Source organism: Engraulis encrasicolus, chromosome 4, assembly GCF_034702125.1.
Source record: "Engraulis encrasicolus isolate BLACKSEA-1 chromosome 4, IST_EnEncr_1.0, whole genome shotgun sequence".
Lineage (NCBI taxonomy): Eukaryota > Metazoa > Chordata > Actinopteri > Clupeiformes > Engraulidae > Engraulis > Engraulis encrasicolus.
Genome location: NC_085860.1, coordinates 53,761,614 through 53,781,945, shown reverse-complemented (window position 1 = coordinate 53,781,945; position 20,332 = coordinate 53,761,614). Strand labels below are relative to the sequence as shown.

General features: G+C 42.3%; 3 protein-coding genes across 5 annotated transcripts in view; 1 reads left to right on the top strand and 2 right to left on the bottom strand.

The window, feature by feature from the left end:
- Positions 1–2,282, bottom strand: part of pstpip1a (proline-serine-threonine phosphatase interacting protein 1a) — a 36,478-nt gene extending 34,196 nt beyond the window's left edge. Inside the window, exon 1 of the mRNA XM_063197709.1 lies at positions 2,038–2,282. Coding sequence (XP_063053779.1) covers positions 2,038–2,070 — 33 coding nt within the window. The 5' untranslated portion in view covers positions 2,071–2,282. The remainder of the gene's footprint in view (positions 1–2,037) is intronic.
- A 681-nt stretch (positions 2,283–2,963) lies between these two features.
- Positions 2,964–11,604, bottom strand: rcn2 (reticulocalbin 2). 3 transcript variants are annotated; one of them, XM_063196272.1, is made up of 9 exons: positions 11,426–11,604; positions 11,032–11,078; positions 9,624–9,795; positions 9,180–9,282; positions 8,333–8,529; positions 7,726–7,839; positions 7,236–7,329; positions 5,579–5,718; positions 2,964–3,317 (listed from the first exon to the last, which is right to left on the bottom strand). In XM_063196272.1, exons 2-9 carry the CDS (start codon positions 11,052–11,054, stop codon positions 3,174–3,176), a joined length of 987 nt encoding a protein of 328 aa, XP_063052342.1. In that variant the 5' UTR covers positions 11,055–11,078; positions 11,426–11,604; the 3' UTR covers positions 2,964–3,173. The 3 variants fall into 3 exon arrangements, with proteins under 3 accessions (XP_063052342.1, XP_063052343.1, XP_063052344.1); XM_063196273.1 differs by having other exon boundaries at positions 10,989–11,078; positions 11,426–11,603; XM_063196274.1 differs by lacking the exon at positions 11,032–11,078 and having other exon boundaries at positions 11,426–11,603.
- Positions 11,605–11,755: 151 nt separating this feature from the next.
- scaper (S-phase cyclin A-associated protein in the ER) overlaps positions 11,756–20,332 on the top strand; it is a 270,462-nt gene continuing 261,885 nt past the window's right edge. Inside the window, exon 1 of the mRNA XM_063197885.1 lies at positions 11,756–12,034. Coding sequence (XP_063053955.1) covers positions 11,864–12,034 — 171 coding nt within the window. The 5' untranslated portion in view covers positions 11,756–11,863. The remainder of the gene's footprint in view (positions 12,035–20,332) is intronic.

Below are 20,332 nucleotides of genomic sequence, written 5' to 3'. Positions count from 1 at the left end.
TATACAGTAGATTAGCTCTATGGAGAACTTTTACTGTGGTATGTGTACGTTTAATATGTCTATCCATCTGTTTAGGGCAGTGATGTAGTCTACATAGAACACAGGTCTACACCGTATACCCACCGAAAAATGTCAGGGATTTCAGTATACCCACCTAAAATTGATTGATTCAGTATTTAGAATAGCACAAATACAGTATACTGTACACCTCAAAAAATGCTCAAATATACAGTATACCCACCACAAAAAAGTAGACTAGGCCTACACCACTGGTATAGGGTATGTCTTGAGGAGATGTGTAGGTTGGACCACATGAGTTTCCCCCTTGGGGATAATAAAGTTTACTTTGACTTTGACCTTGACCTTGACCTACACAGTAAATAATTGATTTATGAACGCTTTACAGAGAGTTGAATTTGACTTCCTTTGAATCGTTTTTCCTGCACTGACTTACAAATAGGAAATTGCATTGCTTGAGAAATCACTTGATCAGATAAGACAGAAGTCTATTAAAAAGACATAAACCTATGAGTATAAATCTATCCAGATGAGGGATCAATGCATGCAGTTTTTTTGTCATTTGTTTACATGATCTGTAGACATGGGACAACTGTTTTGAATGGTTCAGTGAGATAGTTTTCAATGTTGCTACACAAAACTGTTGGTTTACTTTAACTGACTTTAATTTACTACACCACCTAATCACTTGTTCCCACAAAACAAACTGAAGCATTTCCACAATCACAATAAATTAAATGGAGCGTAGTAGGCACTGTATGTGTTCCATATAAATGTGTGTGAGGGCTGTTTTATTCTTCTTTGGCTGAGCAGTGAATGAGGTACTAACTAAAAATACACCACCTAACAAAATGTTTTCAATTATTCAGAGCTTTTGGATGTTGCTACACAAATCTGTTGGTTTACTTTTTTATGACGTTAACTTACTACACCACCACTTACTACTATGCAACCACTAACAGTATGCCCACAAAACAAACTGAAGTTCGTCAGTTGCAGAGAGTGTTTCACACGCAAAGGTTGAAACAGGATTAGGAGCGCTGGCCCAGTAGACAGGGGCGCTGACAGCTTTAGCCGGGCCCGGGACAAAGACATCTGAAAGGGCCCCAAACCTAATACATACAGTACAATGTAATGATGATGATCCAATTATGGGCCAACTCTCTCTCTCCTTGGGGCCCGGGACAAGTGACCCCTTTGTCTCCCGCTCTGTCAGCTTCCCTCCCTGCCTGCAGATGCAAATGAACCCAGAAACGCCGTGTTGCTCGGCTGATCGCAGCCTTGACAACGGCTCCACACTCCACTCGCCACTACATCAAAGAGCAGCGCGGGGACATGGCCGACTCCACAGCCACAGGAAGTGCGACGGAGTAAAGCCACACTGTACTGCACAGGGCAGGGCAGGCCACTCTTCTGTCCTCTTCTTCACTACTCTGGCCACACTAATGCACCTTTTCCAACTAAATAACACCAATCTCTGATGTGACACTATGCACTGTACTGTACAGGGCAGGCCACTCTTCTGTCCCCTGTCCCTCTGGCCTCTTCACTCCTCTGGTCACATTAAGGCACCTTTTTCAACTAAAAAAACCCCACCATCTCTGATGTGTCACTCACTGGCCTGGGTGACTAAGATGTAAGAATTTATGACCAGTACGCCCCTGTCAATGGAATCTTGAAAACACCCTGATTCAGTCATGGTGACTGATGTCATGTAAATGATTGTGGACTTTATTGTAAGCAGCAAGCAGTCTGGACTGGAGTCTTCTTGAAGAGAAGAGTTCAGGGAACACCCAGACATAGACCTTCTTTTAGAAACAACATGCAAAGCGCCGTCAAAATAAACAAACAACTAAAACATCCTACTTAATGAAGAAGACAAACATATCTAATCTTTATCTTTCCTTCTTTTCCCCCCTCTTTCTTCTTCTTCTTCTTCTTCTTCTCATACTGTAGTTGTGCTCAGCAGGTGCACCCTGTAGTGAATGCAGTAGTGGCCCACCACTCAGCTCAACTCACCCAGAAAGCATCTTTAAACTGTAACGGCGTCATCTCCAGGCTTGAAACAAAGTCTCCTCCCCACGACTGGAGGACTCGTCTTGGCTGACAAAGCCTTCAGTTCAGGCAGCCCTCCTCCCCTGTCAGTGCCTTAAAGAAGGGCCTGGATATCCACGTACGTTAACTTCCCACACAAGAGAACACAAGAGATGGCAAAAAGAGACGGCGAGCGAGGCTCTGAGCACGGTACAGTGCAGGCAGGAACTGCTGTGTGGCTCTGGGGCTGAGGACTGAGGACTCAGGCCAGGGCGAAATGAGGAAGAGAAGAGAAGGCAGTAGGTGATGTCATCAACCACAGACAGTTTGTCTCCTAGATAACAGTGCTCTCTTTTGGTTGCCATTTGAATACTAGATAGGCACGGACTACTTAAACGACGGCATTGATTTAGAACATAACATTTCGTGAGTACAAGTTAAAAGAATAAAGTTCATCTTTTGGGAAGTGTTGTAGGTTTGGTTTTCAGGAGGGCATACTGTACTCTAGTATCGCACAGATTTATATTTGGCCGGTGTGCTTACTCATTGTGTGATTATCATCATCGTTTAGCCAGCTCTCTGTCAAGGCAGGTCACATTTGAATATCTGTGGACTCGGGGCTTGAACACTATAACACAAAAGATCGTATTCAGAAGCTGGCCCATAGAACATCAATGTGATTAATGGCAAAGTAGAGTATCAGACTCTGCCAATAGGAACGCACTGGAGAGAAGAGGAAGGAACACAAATACAATGCTGGATTAAGCTCAAATGGACAGAAGAATAAGTCGTTGAAACCAAATAGCAAATCTTTTGTGATTTGGACTAGACGTTGTGTCACCGGGTACCAGGTGTCACCCGGTAGCATGACAATTAGTGTAGTCAATCTGCATAAAAAACTAACAATCATGTCATTATTTGTTAATATAAATTTTATTTGTGACACAGTAAAACAAGACACTAACAGAAACAGTCATACGCACAAACAAACATGTAACATTGGCTTCATGTCTTCATTAAAAAATGTATTGGCAACAAACAACTTAACCACTGAGGCAAATGAAACAAAACAAAAAAGAAAGAAAGAAAGAGCATAGAGAGAAAAGAAAGAAAGGCAAATGCTATAACTCATCGTGCGCCACGTGAAGCTGCCGTCCGTAGTCTGTCACCTCGCTGTTCATGAACGTGTCCTGGCCTGTCAGGATCTCGGCCTCCGAGAGCTTCCCGTCCTCATCCACATCCATCTCCTTAATCAGATGGATAGCCTGGAGAAGAATAGAAGAGAATAGAATACAGTAGAATATAGAATATAGAATAGAATATATACTTTATTTGTCATGCAAGCATGACATTTATCTTTCGTCTCACCATAAAAACATAAATGTACATTCACTCCATTAAAAAACTCACACTCTAAAAAACATAAATACACATAAAACATTGCACATATCCCCTCCCTCCAGCCACCCCTCCCAGCACACACACCACATACAGTACAGGTCAGGTACCAGATCCAGTCCCTTGTTTTTGTTACACCAGCCTAGCTTTTCCATTGCTTGTTAACCATGGAGATTGCGTTGGGTATGAATGAATGCTTTTAGATGTTTTTCAAAATAGTGGAGACAACACATTGCAGTTACGGGTACATTGAAAATAAAAATGAATGTCCACACACTGCTCCCATATTGATTTTTTATATGAAAAAAAGCAACACAGGAGCAGTGTGCAGACATTCATTTTTATTTTCACAGTATTCTGAACTTTTGTCTGCACCTGCCTCTTGGGTGTGCGCACTACCAGCCTACCAGTACATTACAATGCAATACAGTCACTAATTACTAATTACATCAAGGATTTCAATAATTATTAATAATGATAATAATTTTACTCATAATAGTAAAATAACTGATGAAGTTAGACAGAGATTCTTTTGGCTATTTACAGTAAACCCACCCTAGCCTTGTCTTACCCTCCTCTCATACACAGACATGCACTTACAAGCACAAGCCCACCAGTGTTGCCAGATTGGGCTGTTTCCCGCCCAAATGGGCTGCTCAGGATGGCCGTGTGTAGGTAAAAATGACATTTAGCAGAAAAACCCGCCTAGTTTTTGCCATATAAATCAATAGAATTGGGCAGGATTTTGTGCTTCTAGGCAGGTTTTGAGTATCTTTGGGCTAGAAATCATCTGGCAACCCTGAAGCCCACAAACAAAAATACTGAATCAGAGCAAGATATCGCAAAACACCCCCACTCAATGCAAAAGCGTGTGCAGGGGGTGTTCACTCACGGAACTAGCTACTAGCTTCAATTGGCTAACCCTAACCACGGGCCAGGGCAAAATGAATGGGTGTCAATTAGGGCTGCACGATTATGGAAAAAATCACAATCACGATTATTTTGGTAAAAATCGTAATCACGATTATTAATGATTATTGAATTTTGCAGATTTTTTTTGAAAATTATAACAAGATGAAATATAACCAAGAATGAATTACATACGGGATGAGCAAAAAAATTAAAAATAATTGTAATAATTATGTAAAGGCAATAGCATGAAACTTGAGTTGACAGATTTCTGGCCAGAAACACCAGCCTGTCAGTATGTTCTGGCTTCAAGGATGCTCTCAAAAGTAGGTCACTATTGCTACGATTAAATCACGATTAAAATCATTTCGATTTCACTATTTTATCACGATTTTGATTATTTTTCGATTAATCGTGCAGCCCTAGTGTCAATGGAGTAGCGTTTCGATTATTTTGCGCCACTAGATTATTATATACTGGGTCACAAAGCTCAATTTTTATGGGATCAAACCCATAAACATTAGCGCGATGCTAGTGAGTACAGGTTGAAATCTTCTAACCTGCTGTAAAACTACACACCTGAACGATTTGTCAATACAGCCTATTGTTAAACAACAGTCATAGTGCTTACCAGGAATGTTTTGTTGATAATATTTGTGACTGGAAATCGCATTAGCAATGTATTTAGCATATGGGTTCCCCTTTCCATTCCATACATTTTCCCACATGAAGGACTGAACTACGCTCGCCAACTAGTGGACACTCCATAGTTACTGCAGTATGCATGCAAAGCTAACTGGCTACAATGGGAACCCACAGACTTCTACTATAGAAGTCAGTGTGGGAACCAATGAGACTGAGCCTTCTCCCTGTTAGAGATTATCTGGCGTGTGCTCAAGTTGGGTCTCCTAAGGGGGCGTTATCCCCTGCTTCTTCTTCTCCTTTTGAGGTGTTTGCTCAATACGTGCGCTACCGCCATCTACAGCGCTAAGGGGACTTAATTGATTCTCAACCTCAGGACTCCGAAGGTCTCCTAACCAAAGGTCTCCTAAAGGGGGCGTTCACCCGACATAAAGTGGATACCGGAAAAGAAACAAAATTACGCTTCTTGTTAGATCCACTTTCTTTGACCCACCTCTTCCCTAGCTACACGAGACCCCCACCTCTTCCCTGGCTACACGAGACCCCCACCTCTTCCCTGGCTACACGAGACCCCCACCTCTTCCCTGGCGGAGCCGTAGCTGTTGGGTGCCACCCAGCGCAGCTGCTCGTCCCGGTTGAGCTGCCCGTCTCGGTCCTGGTCGTACAGGTCCCTGAAGCGCACCGTCTCCTCAACCTCCCACTGAGACGGGTCCTCTCCTGAGACAGAGACAGAGAGAGAGAGAGAGAGGTTTAAAAAGTCCTTTATTGGACCAAAGATTGAAAATTTTACAAAGCCGTCAGCACATCATCATTTTTTTTAGCAAAGAAAAAAACAAACAAAAAATCAAAACCAAACCAGTTCCCTCCTTACAGCCTCAACACCAACCTCTCCTCCTCATCCACCTCACACAACAGTCCTACCAATCCCCAAATTCCCCAAAAAGAATCTACATCATTCACCAATTTGTAATATGCGAACTAAACCTTGACCCTACACCCCACCATCTCCTTTAAAACTTCCACGGGGTGAGAGAGAGAGAGAGAGAGAGAGAGAGAGAGAGAGAGAGAGAGAGAGAGAGAGAGAGAGACATACATACATACAGAAATACAGAAATACAGACAGAGTGAGACAGAGACAGAGATTGGATGTAGTTAGCAGCTAATCTGGTCATATGAGGATGAAGACAGGAAAAAAAAGAATTTCATAATATAGATCACAATGAGAAAGCTATACAGTGTGGAGATATGTTTTTCTGTTTCATACATTAATTTACAGTATAAGTATCCAGCACCCATGGTAATTGTTCAGAGATGTGCACTTTGCTTTTGGGTCAAAGACGTCCAACATGACCTTGTCCTTCAGTGCTAACAGATGCTTTTGTGTACTGCAACTGTGAAAAACATGAAATTAAAAAAGAAAAAAAAAAGAAAAGTGAATGCATGAAAGCCAAGCCAAAACAATAGTTTAAAAAAAATTTCTTTTTTTGCATTTACAGTAAGCAAAGCAAAAGTATCCGTTGCACTGAAGGACATGTTGGACGTCTTTGACCCTTTTATATGTTGATCACACTATGCTATGTTACTATCAACTATCTCTGGAAGGCCCAAACCCAGGTGCTGTGGGCCCCCCTCAGGGGTGCCGCGGAAACGTGGCTGAGAAATAAATTATGTAATATAATACATATATGTCTAAATTGACAAGTTAATGCTAGTCAGTGGCATCTTTCATCTGCCAATTACGCACAATTAAGTAAGGTCGCCTCAGTCAGCTGCAACTTCGAACGTAGGTATTACTCCAGATCCAGAAGTGATCAGTGTATTTGTAGCTAGTAGTGGGAACAGACTTCTATAATAGAGATGTTTGCTTACTCTTGAGTAGGGGAAGTTCACTTGAAACAGAAATGGTTTGCATGGTACACCACATGAAACAACACATTGGTCTGCAGAACTACAATCTACAATCCCCAGCTGTGCCATAGGCTAGCTCAGTGTTTCTCAACCTTATTTTAGGCAAGGCACCCTTTCAATTCATGAAAAATTTCAAGGCACCCCAAACCAACAAGCCGTAACATGGCATCGCATCCTATACCACACAAGCTTAGAAAACACATTTGGAGACGTCACACGACCTACGTTCGAAGTTGCAGCTGACTGAGGAAAATGACGTTACAAAATGTTAATGTGACATAAAAATGATATTACGAAATGTTAATGTTACAAGAGGTTAATGTTACCATCATTGCGAAGATCTCCAATGAACTCCTTCAAGTTGATGAATCCATCTTTATCAGTGTCATACTCAGCTAGCACGTCCTCAATCGCAAAGTCCTACAGGGTGAAGAAGAAAGAAAGAAACAAATAAACACTATTGAATGTCATAGTGCTTAGCAAAAGGCATGGTAAGCATACCAATATGCACACTCTTGTCCTCCACTTGTGCTTGTGGCCTCGCCCCGCCTCCTGGCCCCGCCTCCGTGGAGAAAACAATAAAGTTTGCCAGCTGTCAGCCTAGCCACAACAACTTTTGAGGGACTGTTTTTCATTCCAAATTGCAAATGAGAAAATGATATTAGAATTGTGCTTTTGCAAGATATTGAATAGATTTTCTGTCGTCAGTGGCATCATCATGAGGTCACAAGCAGGCAAGTGAGCAAGGGAGGACGGATTGGAATGCACTCATAGTATTGTGTTTGCATTTGTTGTTGTGTGTTGTGTTGTACTGACCGCCATGTGGTCCACTTCTGAGGGATGCGTGAAGGCCAGGAACTCTGTCAGGTTCAGTCCGGGCCTGCCGTCCACATCCGCGAAGTCAAAACGCTTCTTCTCCTTCAAGTGCAACTGAAACACACAAGGGTAGAGCGAAAATGCATTGGTTTGAAACTTTGAACCCAATGTCTTTCACACACAACTACATTCCTTTCCATTCCATTCCCAAATGTATATTGCTGTCTACTGTAATTGGTTGTTGTATTACATATTTTGCACAATTGTGTACTACTTAAATGTTTCACACAATTAGTATGATTTTTTAGAGTGCTCGTATATACTTCAGTCAAAACTAAATAACTGCTCCTCAAAAATTACACAAGTATTTGAGTCAACGGCTTTTTCTGGATTCAGACATCAGGTGGCAAGACAGCTAATGCCCATAAATTAATGAATTATTGGTAACAATAATGAAGAAATATGCTTCTTAGATAATCCACTAAAACAAACAAAGAATGAATCCATACTGTACAAGAGCAGCATTAGGTGTCGTCGTTGCACCACCCTGCCATGTGCTACTATTAAAAACTCATTGAGCCCTTTACATACAACAGTATTCACATACATATCTCAAGGATTCTTCCTCAGGATCTTCAAGAAATGCATCTTCATCCACCTCCACTATGCGGTCGTGCATAACCATGTTATACTCGTCCCAGGACACCACGCCATCTTGGTTGGAGTCAAACTCTGGAAACCGCTCTTTGGCATCCTCCAGGGCATACTTCCTGTACACCCTCTGGATCCATAGCGTGATTTCCTCTGTGAAACACATGATGCTTAAGTTATTCATCACAGTGTTAGGGATCAGTGTTATCATGTTTACTGACACTTTAAAAGGTGCGCTGTGTAATATTTTTAGTAGTTTATATCCAGAATTCATGCTGCCTATTTACAAATGCCTCTTCCAGGGTTCCCACACATTTTTCATCAATAAATTCAAGCACTTTTCAAGCACCTTCAAGCACCAAATTTTCAGTTTTCCAGCACCTTAATAGGTCGCGGGAAGGGGGTGTGGGGGTCACCCCCAGAAAATTTTGTGTTTTTCCAGATGCAATTTCCTGCATTCTAATCAATTTTAGGGTGTAGAATGGCAAATCCCATCTGACATCTCACTCCCTCAGATTTTTGATGTACCTGAACAATTTATTTCTATTCTTTGGCTTACTGAGTTTGACTTGACACACATTTCAAGCATTTTCAAGCATTTCAAGCAATTTCAAGCATTTTCACAACCTTGAAAACACTTCATTGAAATTCAAGCATTTTCAAGGAATTCAAGCACCAGTGGTAACCCTGCTCTTCACAGTTTCCACGCTATTCTAATGGATATGTGACTAGCCCCAAAGCACAGGAAGGAAGACAATATCAGCACAGCCAATCAAATGCAGTCATAGGTGAACATACTGTACCTGCGCTTAAATATTTGTCTGAATCTGTGTCAGTCTTTCGTACAATTTCCCCAAGTCTTTTCTTCTGCTCTGACGGGCTCATCTTCATAATCTCATCTTTGTCCTGAAACATGGTAAGAAAAAAACATAATTAAGTCAACATATTGTTCTGTGTGTATGTCAAGTCAAGTCAAGTCAAGTTGGTTTTATTGTCAATTTCTTTACATGCACTGGTCATACAAAGAATTTGAAATTACATTTCTTGCTTTCCCATGCAGACATAGACTAATCTAGGTAAGGACATAGACAGTATAGACATAGACAGTACTCATACATGGACATAAGACAGTATGGACATAGACAGTGCTCATACAGACATTTTATGACATTTCATGTCATTATGCTTCCCAAACATTCACAGTATAAATGTGAGAGTCTGAGTGCCTGTTTATGAGATTATTTTACCTCAGTGCCCAGGAGAGTGTTCATATCATATTCTGGATTATGCTTCCCATCGATGTAGTGTCCGTCTTCAATGAATACTTTGTGGGCGTGCTCTCCAAAAACATGGTGTAAAGCGCACAGGACGAGAGTGATTTGAAATACCGACATCCTGGTCATGGTTGCAGTTGGCAGTCTGTGGGGGTTAAACATGAAATATAATTAAGAAAAAGAGTACATACTGTAAATACATACTTTAAATACCAGCATTCCAGTGGGGATGCACCGATACCGATACTGCTCACTATACTCGTACTCGCCAAGCACTTGCCGATACCAGTAACGATACTGCTATTACACAAAACAATGCAAAATCTTGTCACGTTCTGTGGACTTGAAAGCAGCATGGAAAAAAGTGCCACCTCATACATTTACTAACATTTAAATCTACATGGAAATGGACAATAAAAATATCACAGGTGGAAAAAAGCAAAGCCATGCATTTATTTTCATTGTATTTTGGTGCTAAAAGGTATGGGTATCGGTACTCTGTAGCCTACTTGTATCGGTTTTCAAAAAAGTGGTATCAGATCGGTGCATCCCTAATTTCCAGTGGCTCTTCAGGTCTCTCTCCACAATTCTCATCCTGTTTTGCAGCCAGTGTTCTCTGTTCCCGGTAAGCACTAAAACAGGGGTCCCCAAACTTTTTTCTCTGGGGGCCACATTATCGTTCCTGACTGAGGGGCCGGGATCAATTATGTGGCCTGTATACTAGGCCACTGTCTGTTATAGGCATAATTTCTAGCACAAAATAGTTACAAGTGATTTGCAAAATAAGTGAGTACTTCACATGTTTTTCAATTTGAAATACCACAGGTATTCCTTTTAATTTCTAATAACCATGTAAAAATAGCAAGGAAAGGTTAGAAAAATATGGTGATTGACAGTTTATGAGTGATACAATAGAAATGGTAGGCCTGTTTACCGGTATATTACAGTGAGATGAGAAACTATCAAGACAAGAAACTTCCGCGGTGATTCTGGTTAGTGAAAATTAAACTGTAGGAAGGCCTGTTGATAAACAAAATAAAATATTTAAAAAGTATATTTTATCTTTTTAAGTGAGGATTGCTTCTTTGGGCCAGTTCAAATGGTGAGGTGCAGAGAGGTGGAGGGCCGGTCAAAGGGGCGTGGCGGGCCGTATCCGGCCCCCGGGCCTTAGTTTGGGGACCCCTGCACTAAGGTGTGATGAGCAGCATACTACTGTAATTTAACATGGGCCACTGGGAGGGGGCGTTAGCATGGATATAGATGCAGACAAGATGCTGCAGGACTCGGGGACCTCAGACCGGTCTAACCATAAATATTATAACCTGATAAAAAACATACCAGTGTTCAAACACTGCCATCTAGTGGAAGAAAAGTAGCCTACACTGTACGTCTGCAGACACTCATGGGCGGCACACCTCTGCTGTTTCACTACAAAATACACAAGGGAATTGTGTCACTCAACATGGGCATGATCACATTTCAGCAGTATACTTCTAGGCAATAATCTGGCAGCTACAATTATGCTGTCGTGCCGGCGCAAAGGCAAAGTGTTTGCTTAAATCTGTATGCATCGTTGTCCAGTCGCAAGTACTGATCCTAGTCCTTACATCCACCTTTTCCTACTGATTTATACGTCGTCGCTCAGTTATAACATATAGAGGCTGCAGCTTACTGAAGGTTATAATTTTCCTGATTTAGCAAACAGGCAAAAGACACTGGAACCAAATTCACTGAACACAAACACAAGACTTCCAGAAGAGAAGCAGCCTACTCACATGCGCGCGTGTTATCCTTCTTCAGAAGACACCTAGCTGAGCCTGCAATACAAGATTTCACAAAACATGTCTTGCTGCTGCAAGGAAGTCAGTGTCTATTCCTTCTTCTTTGCCAATTCTGTAACTTCACTCCAGGAAGTTTTTTTCTTATCTGCCCTCCCCAAATTGGTTGCCATGGGATAACAGTGAGCTTGCCACTGGGCACACCCCTTGACCTGAAATATACTGAAAATGATTGGCTCATAACATGTCGTTTCCGCCATGCCTGGAATCTATTGGACAACTGAGCTGTCTTCAATGTAATACACTTCCTGTCCGCGACTATAGTCATTTAGCTGTCAGTGCTAGCATGCTATTCTGTGGTGTCTGAATTGCGTCAAAGTTTGGATTTTGCTGCAAGATATATCCCTAGCTGTCGGTTAAAGAAAGCGTTTGTCAATGTCCAAGGACAGCCGTCACGATGGACGGCGCCGAGGTGCTGGACAGCACCGACTTGGACCAAGAGTGGGCCAAGGTGTGGATGGGAGGGAGAGATCTGGCAGCAACAGCTCTGGATCTTCACATGGAGGAGGCAAAAGCAGGAATTCCAGCGTAAGCATTGCCCTGAAGGTAAATAAATATTATATGTACACTACTCACGCTCAACATCACAATAAAGCAGTGGCATTCAAAACTTGCAAACTTCCTCTGGCGTTATGGTGGAAAACTGGCATCCAGAAGGTTGGCCTAGTGCAGATGCTGATGTCCATCGTAAGAAATCGACATTACTCTCTGTTCATAAATTTACGGTTTTGCTTGTAGTTTGCCAAATCCAGTAGGAATCGTGGTTATCCCCTGATTTTCAGTTAGTTCTAGGCAAGTGACACAGTTCAATCACATTACCTTGCACTGCTGCCATTCTGCAGTTCATTACCAGTAGTGCTGTAATTACAAAGTTATTACTGTACTGATTTCTTGAAAACGTCCAGAAATATTACATGACCTAAATGTTCTTCAGGAAATATACTCCCAGTACATCTGCAGAGCCATCTTGCCTCAACTTGGAGTGAAATGCACCTAACAGCACATGTATTATGCAGCAAATTTCCCTGCAGTGAGCCAGGGAGTCACTTGAATCTCCCTGTCTGAAACCCCAGTCTTTTCACCTCATGCAGACTTGGCCCATGGCTGCAACATTCTGTTTCAATACTATCTTTTCAATATAATCTTTGCTGTTATGTTGTATGTGCTGGTTTTGGTCTTGTACTGAAGTTTAGTATACACTTATTGCTGTTTTTCAGATTTTTAGCCTAATGTGATGGCCACTAGTATGTCAGTTGATTGGCACCCTTGATACTAATGAAATGTACAGTGAAATGATCAAAACATTCATGTTTTGATGTTCCTCTTGGATGTGCACCCTTGGATGTGCATGCATAAAGTGTAATGGTATGACATGTCAACTATTTGCAGTTGGATATGGATGTGCAGTAGCATAAGAAAGACTCTGTAGATATTTAGGTGCGATGACTACATTATGTTTGACTGCATATTGTTTATTTAATTATTTGTCTTTTGGTTAGTTTGAGCTAAATATAATGACCATACTTCTTCTGACAATGTCTTGGGAGGTTGGGAATGGCAAAGAAATGAATTGATTTTGGTATTGATCCAGTTCTGGGTATGGTTCAGGATTCTTTATTATTTGGAGATGGGGTATCAGCTTAACTTGGCAGACATCTGCATCCTGAGTACTTTCAAGCACTTGTAGATTTAGTTGTTCCTTAAATTACGTTGTTGCAGTGGAAGCCAGATTGCTTTTCTTTTAAACCGATGTTAACCTAATGTGGATAGTGCGGTCATGGGTAAGCGTTTAGGGCGTCAGACTTGTAGCCCAAAGGTTGCCGGTTCGACTCCCAACCCGCCAGCTGGGGGGAACACCAGTGCTTTCACCCATTTTCCTCCATGACTGAGGTACCCTGAGCATGGTACCTTCCTGCCACACTGCTACCTTGGTACGCCATTGGGGGCTGCCCCCTTGCACGGGTGAGGCATAAAATGAAATTTTGTTGTGTGCAGTGTGCAGTGAACACTTGTGTGCTGTGGAGTGCTATGTCACAATGACAATGGGAGTTGGAGTTTCCCAGTTGGGCTTTCACGCTTTCTTTCACACTTTCATGTGAGTAACTTAAAATTAGCTAATCTGACTGGTTGAAGATGTTGTAATTTCGACCATTAGATTCGGATTGTTTTGTTAATGGCTGGAAAATGTGGTTGATGTTTTAACCTCTGGTTGGAAGTCAGAATCTCCACCTGTATCAACTCTGCTAGCTTCTGACAAGGGATGCGTCTTAATCTGAGGTGTCAAGGTAAAACATGATTGATTGCACCTTTTAAATAAATTATGGAAGGACAATTTGTGTTGTTTATTCAAGAACTGCTAGCTACATAATTTAAAGATCTGGCAAGACGTTGGCAAAATACGCACAAAGATGGTTCAGCACCAGTAAAAGTGCACATTGCTTTACAAGTTACGTGACTGAGATTTTGCTTGATTCATATCTTATCTAATCACATTTTGGCAGAACAGTCTTGCTTTGTTGTACCCTGTGGCATCACTTGTATGTAACATGAGTGTACAAGATGATCAGCTTCTGCAAGTTCTTGCAAACAAGTTTGAGGTGGTAAGCATATAGGTTCATTTAATGTATTATAGTATGTATTCTCAGTCAATATTCATAAATTGATAACTTATTTATATCTTATTCAATATCTCATAATTCCTACCCGGACAATTAGTGTTTTCCATGCTGTTTGTGTAATATGTGGACCCAGAAAAGAGCTTTCAAACAATATCAAAACCATCTCTGTGTGACTTGAATTGACATGACAGGACACAAATTGGCTTACATACTTATGGATGAATGTATGGTGTCCTTAACCCTTAGTCTGTTTCTCCCTTAATATTGGTGTCAGATGAATGCAAATCGTGCAGTTTTGGGGTTCTACCAAGCCACTATAAAGACTGATTTCACATGAAATGACCCTATAGCTTCTCTGTGCAAAATACAACCTATGGGTTGGAATATGAGCGGGTGATTTGAAGTGGTTTTAATTTGTTTGCCAGGCAGTCCATTCTTTACTTTACTTTACTTTACTTTACTTTACTTTATTTCTTCAGGACATTGCACATTAATGAACATATACATACATGTACATATGTAAATATGCCAGATTGTAGCCCAAGGGCTAATTTCCATCTGGTGTCCAAAATTTAAAGGCCACTGCATTGTAGTGGTGGTCTGAGTTATTTAGGCTACCTATTGACCAGTTATTTTGTTAACCAGTAATGTATCCACTCACACTGTAGCATAGGAAGTGAACCACCAATAACTTTGGCATTGGCAAATGCACTTTATAGTGACACACAAAGTTATCATGTGACTGCACTCCTGCCATTCATTGAGCATTGTAGTACATTCTGTGTCTTTCTTTGTCTTCGTCATCTTCGTCTCTGTAAGAGTGGGTGTGATGAACTCAAAATGATACATTTTCCATTAATGCCCTGGGTGGCTGCTGTTGAAAGCATCCAGTATTCTCAATCTCAAGTGCCTTCAAGTTGAACCGTTGTTGAGGAAGACTCTGAGCACTGGTGCTCTCAGGCATCGTTGAGGGGCGGAACGGTTGACATGTCCCATGCACACACTGCTGTGCTCTTTGTTTGTGTTATTGCCTAGCAACACTTATCTCAATGTCTGTGGTGGCTGGTTACTGGCTAGTCCTCGGTCTGGGGAGCCCATTTTGGGTCTGTGTCTGACTGTCTGCATTACAAGCAGCATTATACTCCCTTGAAAATGATGCAGTGGAAAAGCTTTGCCCCATTTCTTTTCCTGACCTATTTTTGTGCTCAGTTGGGCTTACTGGATTTATTTTAATTTTAGCAAGGCGATGCCGTAGTGGAATTAATTTTCAGCTTAATACTACATACGTTGTTGCAAATCCGTTCAGATATTCCCTGTGAAGTGATATGAAAAACAATAATTATTTTGAAACACGATTTAAAAAATATTATTTTATCTAAAAAGTAACATAGCCAAGCATGAACAGCAATTTTGCAACGATCCGAATAGTCTTGTACAAATGTCACAAGCAGACAGTAGACCTATAGCCGGTGTGCAAGATGCCAATTCATATCACAGATAAGATGACGCCACATAACCAGATGTCTGAAATACAGAGAAATGAATATTGAATAAATATAAATATAGCTTTGGAGACATGCAACAGCCCTGTGCAGTCATTTACATGTTGGCACAGTTACAAGATCAAAATCTGGATGCTTCCAGAACTTTCTTCTCAATGTTCCATTGCGAGTGACACACACAGACACACAGACACACACGCAGTCGCACACACACAGACACACACACACACACAGGGTTTGAGTCCCGCATCATTCCTTGACCATGCCCAGTGTGTGTGTGTGTGTGTGTTTTGACTCATGTTGTTTTGTGTTGTGTGTTGTGTAGCAGACTGGTATTGCATGAATGCTCTTTAGTATCAAGATGTCAAAGATTTCTTCTTCGTTCCTGCACGTACGCTTTTCCCTGCTCATAAAGCAATCTAAAGGTAACCTCATGGTGAGAATGTAGGCTGGTATTTTGAGACCTGACTTGAAACGCAGTGATCACATGATCATGAGCATGATTTTTGTTCATTAACCCGTTAAGACACGCCGTTATAAATTTGCTGTTACCAGAATGGCAATGACCAAGTCATAGTGTATTACTAAAGGCCCTGTGTTATGTCATAGTAGTGTAGTACTTTGGTTGTTTTCTTTTCAATTGCTATTCAGTGTTTCCCACAGAAATTTTGGAAACTATGGGGGCAGCCGGGGTTTATTTTGTCCGGGGGGGGGGTTGTCTTCTCACACCGGGCCTTTTTGGGGGGGGGGGGGGGGGGGGTGTATTCTTGCAGCGTAAAATGCAAAACGGCAAACGCAAAACAATGACTACAGTATGACATTGGCGCATGGAGAAACTGTAGGCCTGGGCCTATATTTCAGCCATTTATATTTTGAGAAATAAGGCTACATAAGATTTTACCCATGACTTGTATAATAGTAGTACATTGTCATTGTCAAAAAATGCAGTACAGTGAATAATTTCTGTTTACAACACAGTATCATTCGTTCTTCATGCAGGGGTCTGGGAAACAATAATAAAACAAAATAGGAGCAGAGATAAGAATTTAAGAGCACTGTGAAATTGTTAACGCATAGACAAAAATGGTCTTAGAGGGTAGGCTATGCCTTTTCCCCCACACATACAGTATCTGTAGGCGTACACATTCTACATGAGGGTTGCTGGTCACAGGGCCAGTTTTTTCCAAATTCTTCCCATTAAAAGGGCTGAACAACATATTACACATTTATGTCTATATTCACATTCATTACACATTAATTTCTATATGCAGCCCGATGTCTCCTCTGCTGTGTCAATGAAGGTCTGTCACCAAACTCATTACAACTGTAAAACAAAGTCTAGGGAGTGTTAGTAAACTCATCCCAACTGTCCCTTCTCTGAAGGTTTTTTATATTGCTCCCAAACCCAAGTAAACTACAACAACTTGACTAGGCTTTTGATCCCTGTCTTTCAAGCACTTGTGGTTCTCTCTATAGCAGGGGTGCCCAACCTTTTTTTAACCAAGATTTACTTTTGAAGTTGATGGTCTGCCGTGATCTACCAAGTCAAATTCAAGGATGTCAGTATGAAAATTTAAGACCACCATTTATTAATCACCATTATTATGAACAAAATGTTTTCAGTAGGCTACTATGGCCGTATCTTTTCAGTGTGTTTTTAAAGTGTGTTGAATAGCCTATCTTTACAAAGCAATGCAGCACTGATAGTATGCAGAGATAATTTCAGTCATACACAAGTCATAAACAACTGAAACAATTTCAAAATGATAAACATTTGGTATATAAAAGGCACATAGGCCCTATTTCCAAAATATGATGAAGCATTATCATGCCTTCAGTGGTATAGGCTACAAATTAAAAAGGGCTCAGAAATTCACCATTTGTTATGGGTAAATAGTAGGCTGCTATGAGAGAGAGAGAGAGAGAGAGAGAGAGAGAGAGAGAGAGAGAGAGAGAGAGAGAGAGAGAGAGAGAGAGAGAGAGAGAGAGAACTCATTGGATTGGTTAACACCCCTGTTAAGTGTGACTTTTTCTATGAAGGTTTTTTTTTCAGCTCTCTGGGACAGTAGCACAGCAAAGGCTTTCTATTGTGAGTTTGGCCAATCGTTTTGTCCACAACTGAAGCAAGGAACAGCACAAATTGAAGTGAATTCCATACATGTCAACAACTAACATTTCCCTTACACGCGGCACGCGATGTAAACGCAGTTAGCGATGATGCATGCGACTAGCGATTTGGACGAAGATCCTCGCATATCGGCGTGTCATAACGCATCGTTGCGCACATGTTCTGTTACTCACCCGATGTTACACGTGTGCACACATGAATCAACTGTAATACCCTTACGGTCACTTCCTAACCAATCTAACCAATACAGAGTCTATAGGATGTATTTACTCCAGGAGGAAAATGCGAAGGAAATTCAAAATCGTAATTCAAATCGTTTTTTAACAAAAACGGATATCGTTAAAAAAAAAAATTTTTTTTTTTTTTTTACATTTTCGTAAACTATGGCGGCCAAATTTAAACTATGGCGGGCCGCCATAGTTTCCTCAATGTATGGGAAACACTGCTTTTACACCGTACCACAGGGGGTACGGCATGCATTAAGGGGTTAATAACTTGTAGTAATTACCCATGCAATTCCAATTTTATTATTACATTAAATACATCTGTGTGTATTTTTTGACAATGCAAAGCGCCTGGTGCGCTTTCTGTATGTGCAGTGGTGTGTGACCTACTTTTACTGCCTGATCTACCTGTGGCCAAGGTTTAATGTTTATATGAGATCAACAACAGCTTGTCGAATGGAAACCTGCATTCGGTGAATAATTTACTTTCTAAAGCAAGGTTAGCTGATCATGAGGAATTGTTTTCTGACGGAAGTAGTCCATAGAACAAATTTCTGTGTGTGCTTGCGCATGTGTGTACTACTACTGCGTAGCTGTATGAATGTGTATCAAAGTTGTAGCGATACCACAGGACTTTGATGACATTACAGTAGGTTCAGGTTGCACTCAAGGTTATCACGAGAAACACACTGTTTACAGGGTAACGGAAGATGATTTAGCATCTACGCAAAAGTGTAAGGAAGGACCATCAAGGATGTATTACAATGTAGTGCGATTCTGTATATCACAGCCTTGTTTGTAATGGTGTTAATGAGTACAAATGTGCTCTAGAGACACCCAGTGGTCAGGAGGACATATGCTGCAGGATATCAGGCGCAGGCGCTAACACACACACACACACACACACACACACACACACACAGGCACAGCTCCCTGTGTGCCAGTCTGAGGTCCGCGTGGGTTTGTTTTCATGCCCCGGGCGCTGTGACTCATGCTCTGCCAGGACCAATCAAATCGCAGCACTCAGGCACAAGCTTCCTACGGACAGACCGGAACGCTTCCTCTCACTGAGCCTGGGAGGGAGAGGGAGAGGGAGAGGGAGAGGGAGAGGGAGAGGGAGAGGGAGAGAGGGAGAGAGAGAGAGAGAGAGAGAGAGAGAGAGAGAGAGAGAGAGAGAGAGAGAGAGAGAGAGAGAGAGAGAGAGAGAGAGAGAGAGAGAGAGAGAGAGGGAGAGAGAGAGAGAGAGAGAGAGAGGGAGAGAGAGGGGTTGGGGGTCTGCTGTCAAGTGCACATGACTACACGGTGAGAGGGAGAGCTATAGAACGAATGAGTCGCGGGAGAAAGAGTGAGTGGAAGAGAGAGAGAGAGAGAGAGAGAGAGCGGGAGCGGGAGCGGAAAATGAGAGCTGAGCAGAGCGAGTGAGAGGGAAGACAGCAGGCAGGCTGTCAGAAGTGAGAGAGCAACAGAGAGCAGAACGGAGGAGGAGGAGGAGGAGGGAAGAAACTGCGCAGTGGAGAGCAGAAGAGCAGAGAGCAGAGCAGAGCAGAGGAGAGCAGAGGAGCAGAGAGGCGACCAAAACAGTAGAGGCTGGCGAGAGAGTGGAGTGGACGACTGCCTGCGTGAGGACTTAAAAGAGGAGCGGTGCAGCCAACGGAGAAGTGCAGCAGCAGAGTCACCAGCGTTGGGTGTTGTTGTTAGTGCGTTAGTGTACTGTAGCGTAGTATCGGTGCATTGGCCGGAGATTGGAGCCGGTAGCTAGGAGAGCAGAAACCCAGCGCAGGCAGGGGGAGAGAGAGAGGACAGGAGCGGAGCTCTCTCTCCCTCACTCTGACACACGGCTCAGACAGACAGACAGACTGTTTTCATTACCTCAAGTGATTACTACTTTTGGGAGTGGACGCATCAAGCAATACACGGGTCTAAAGTGCACTGTAGGCGCAGAGTCAGACGTGGACCTTGTTGGTTTTTGTCATCAGCAGACAGACAAGACAGACAGCCAGGCAGCCTAGCTAGCTACAGTAGCAGGCAGGCAGGCAGGCAGGCAGGCAGGCTGGGTACACCACTACAACCACCACCCACCCCCCGTGCCAACCAACCCCCACTCCTCTTCTCCTCTTCACTCTCCGCTCTGATTGGCAGAGGAGTTTGACACAGCTGGGACGAGTCATCACACACACACACACACACACACACACACACACACACACACACACACACACACACACACACACACACACACACACACACACTCAGGCGCGCGCACACGCACATACACGCTTGCGCACAGTTGGAGAGGGGGGCTACTAGCTATTTCGGTCGTGTGCTGTGCTGTGCTGTGCTGTCAGATGATGGTGTCAGTGTGCGCCGTGCGA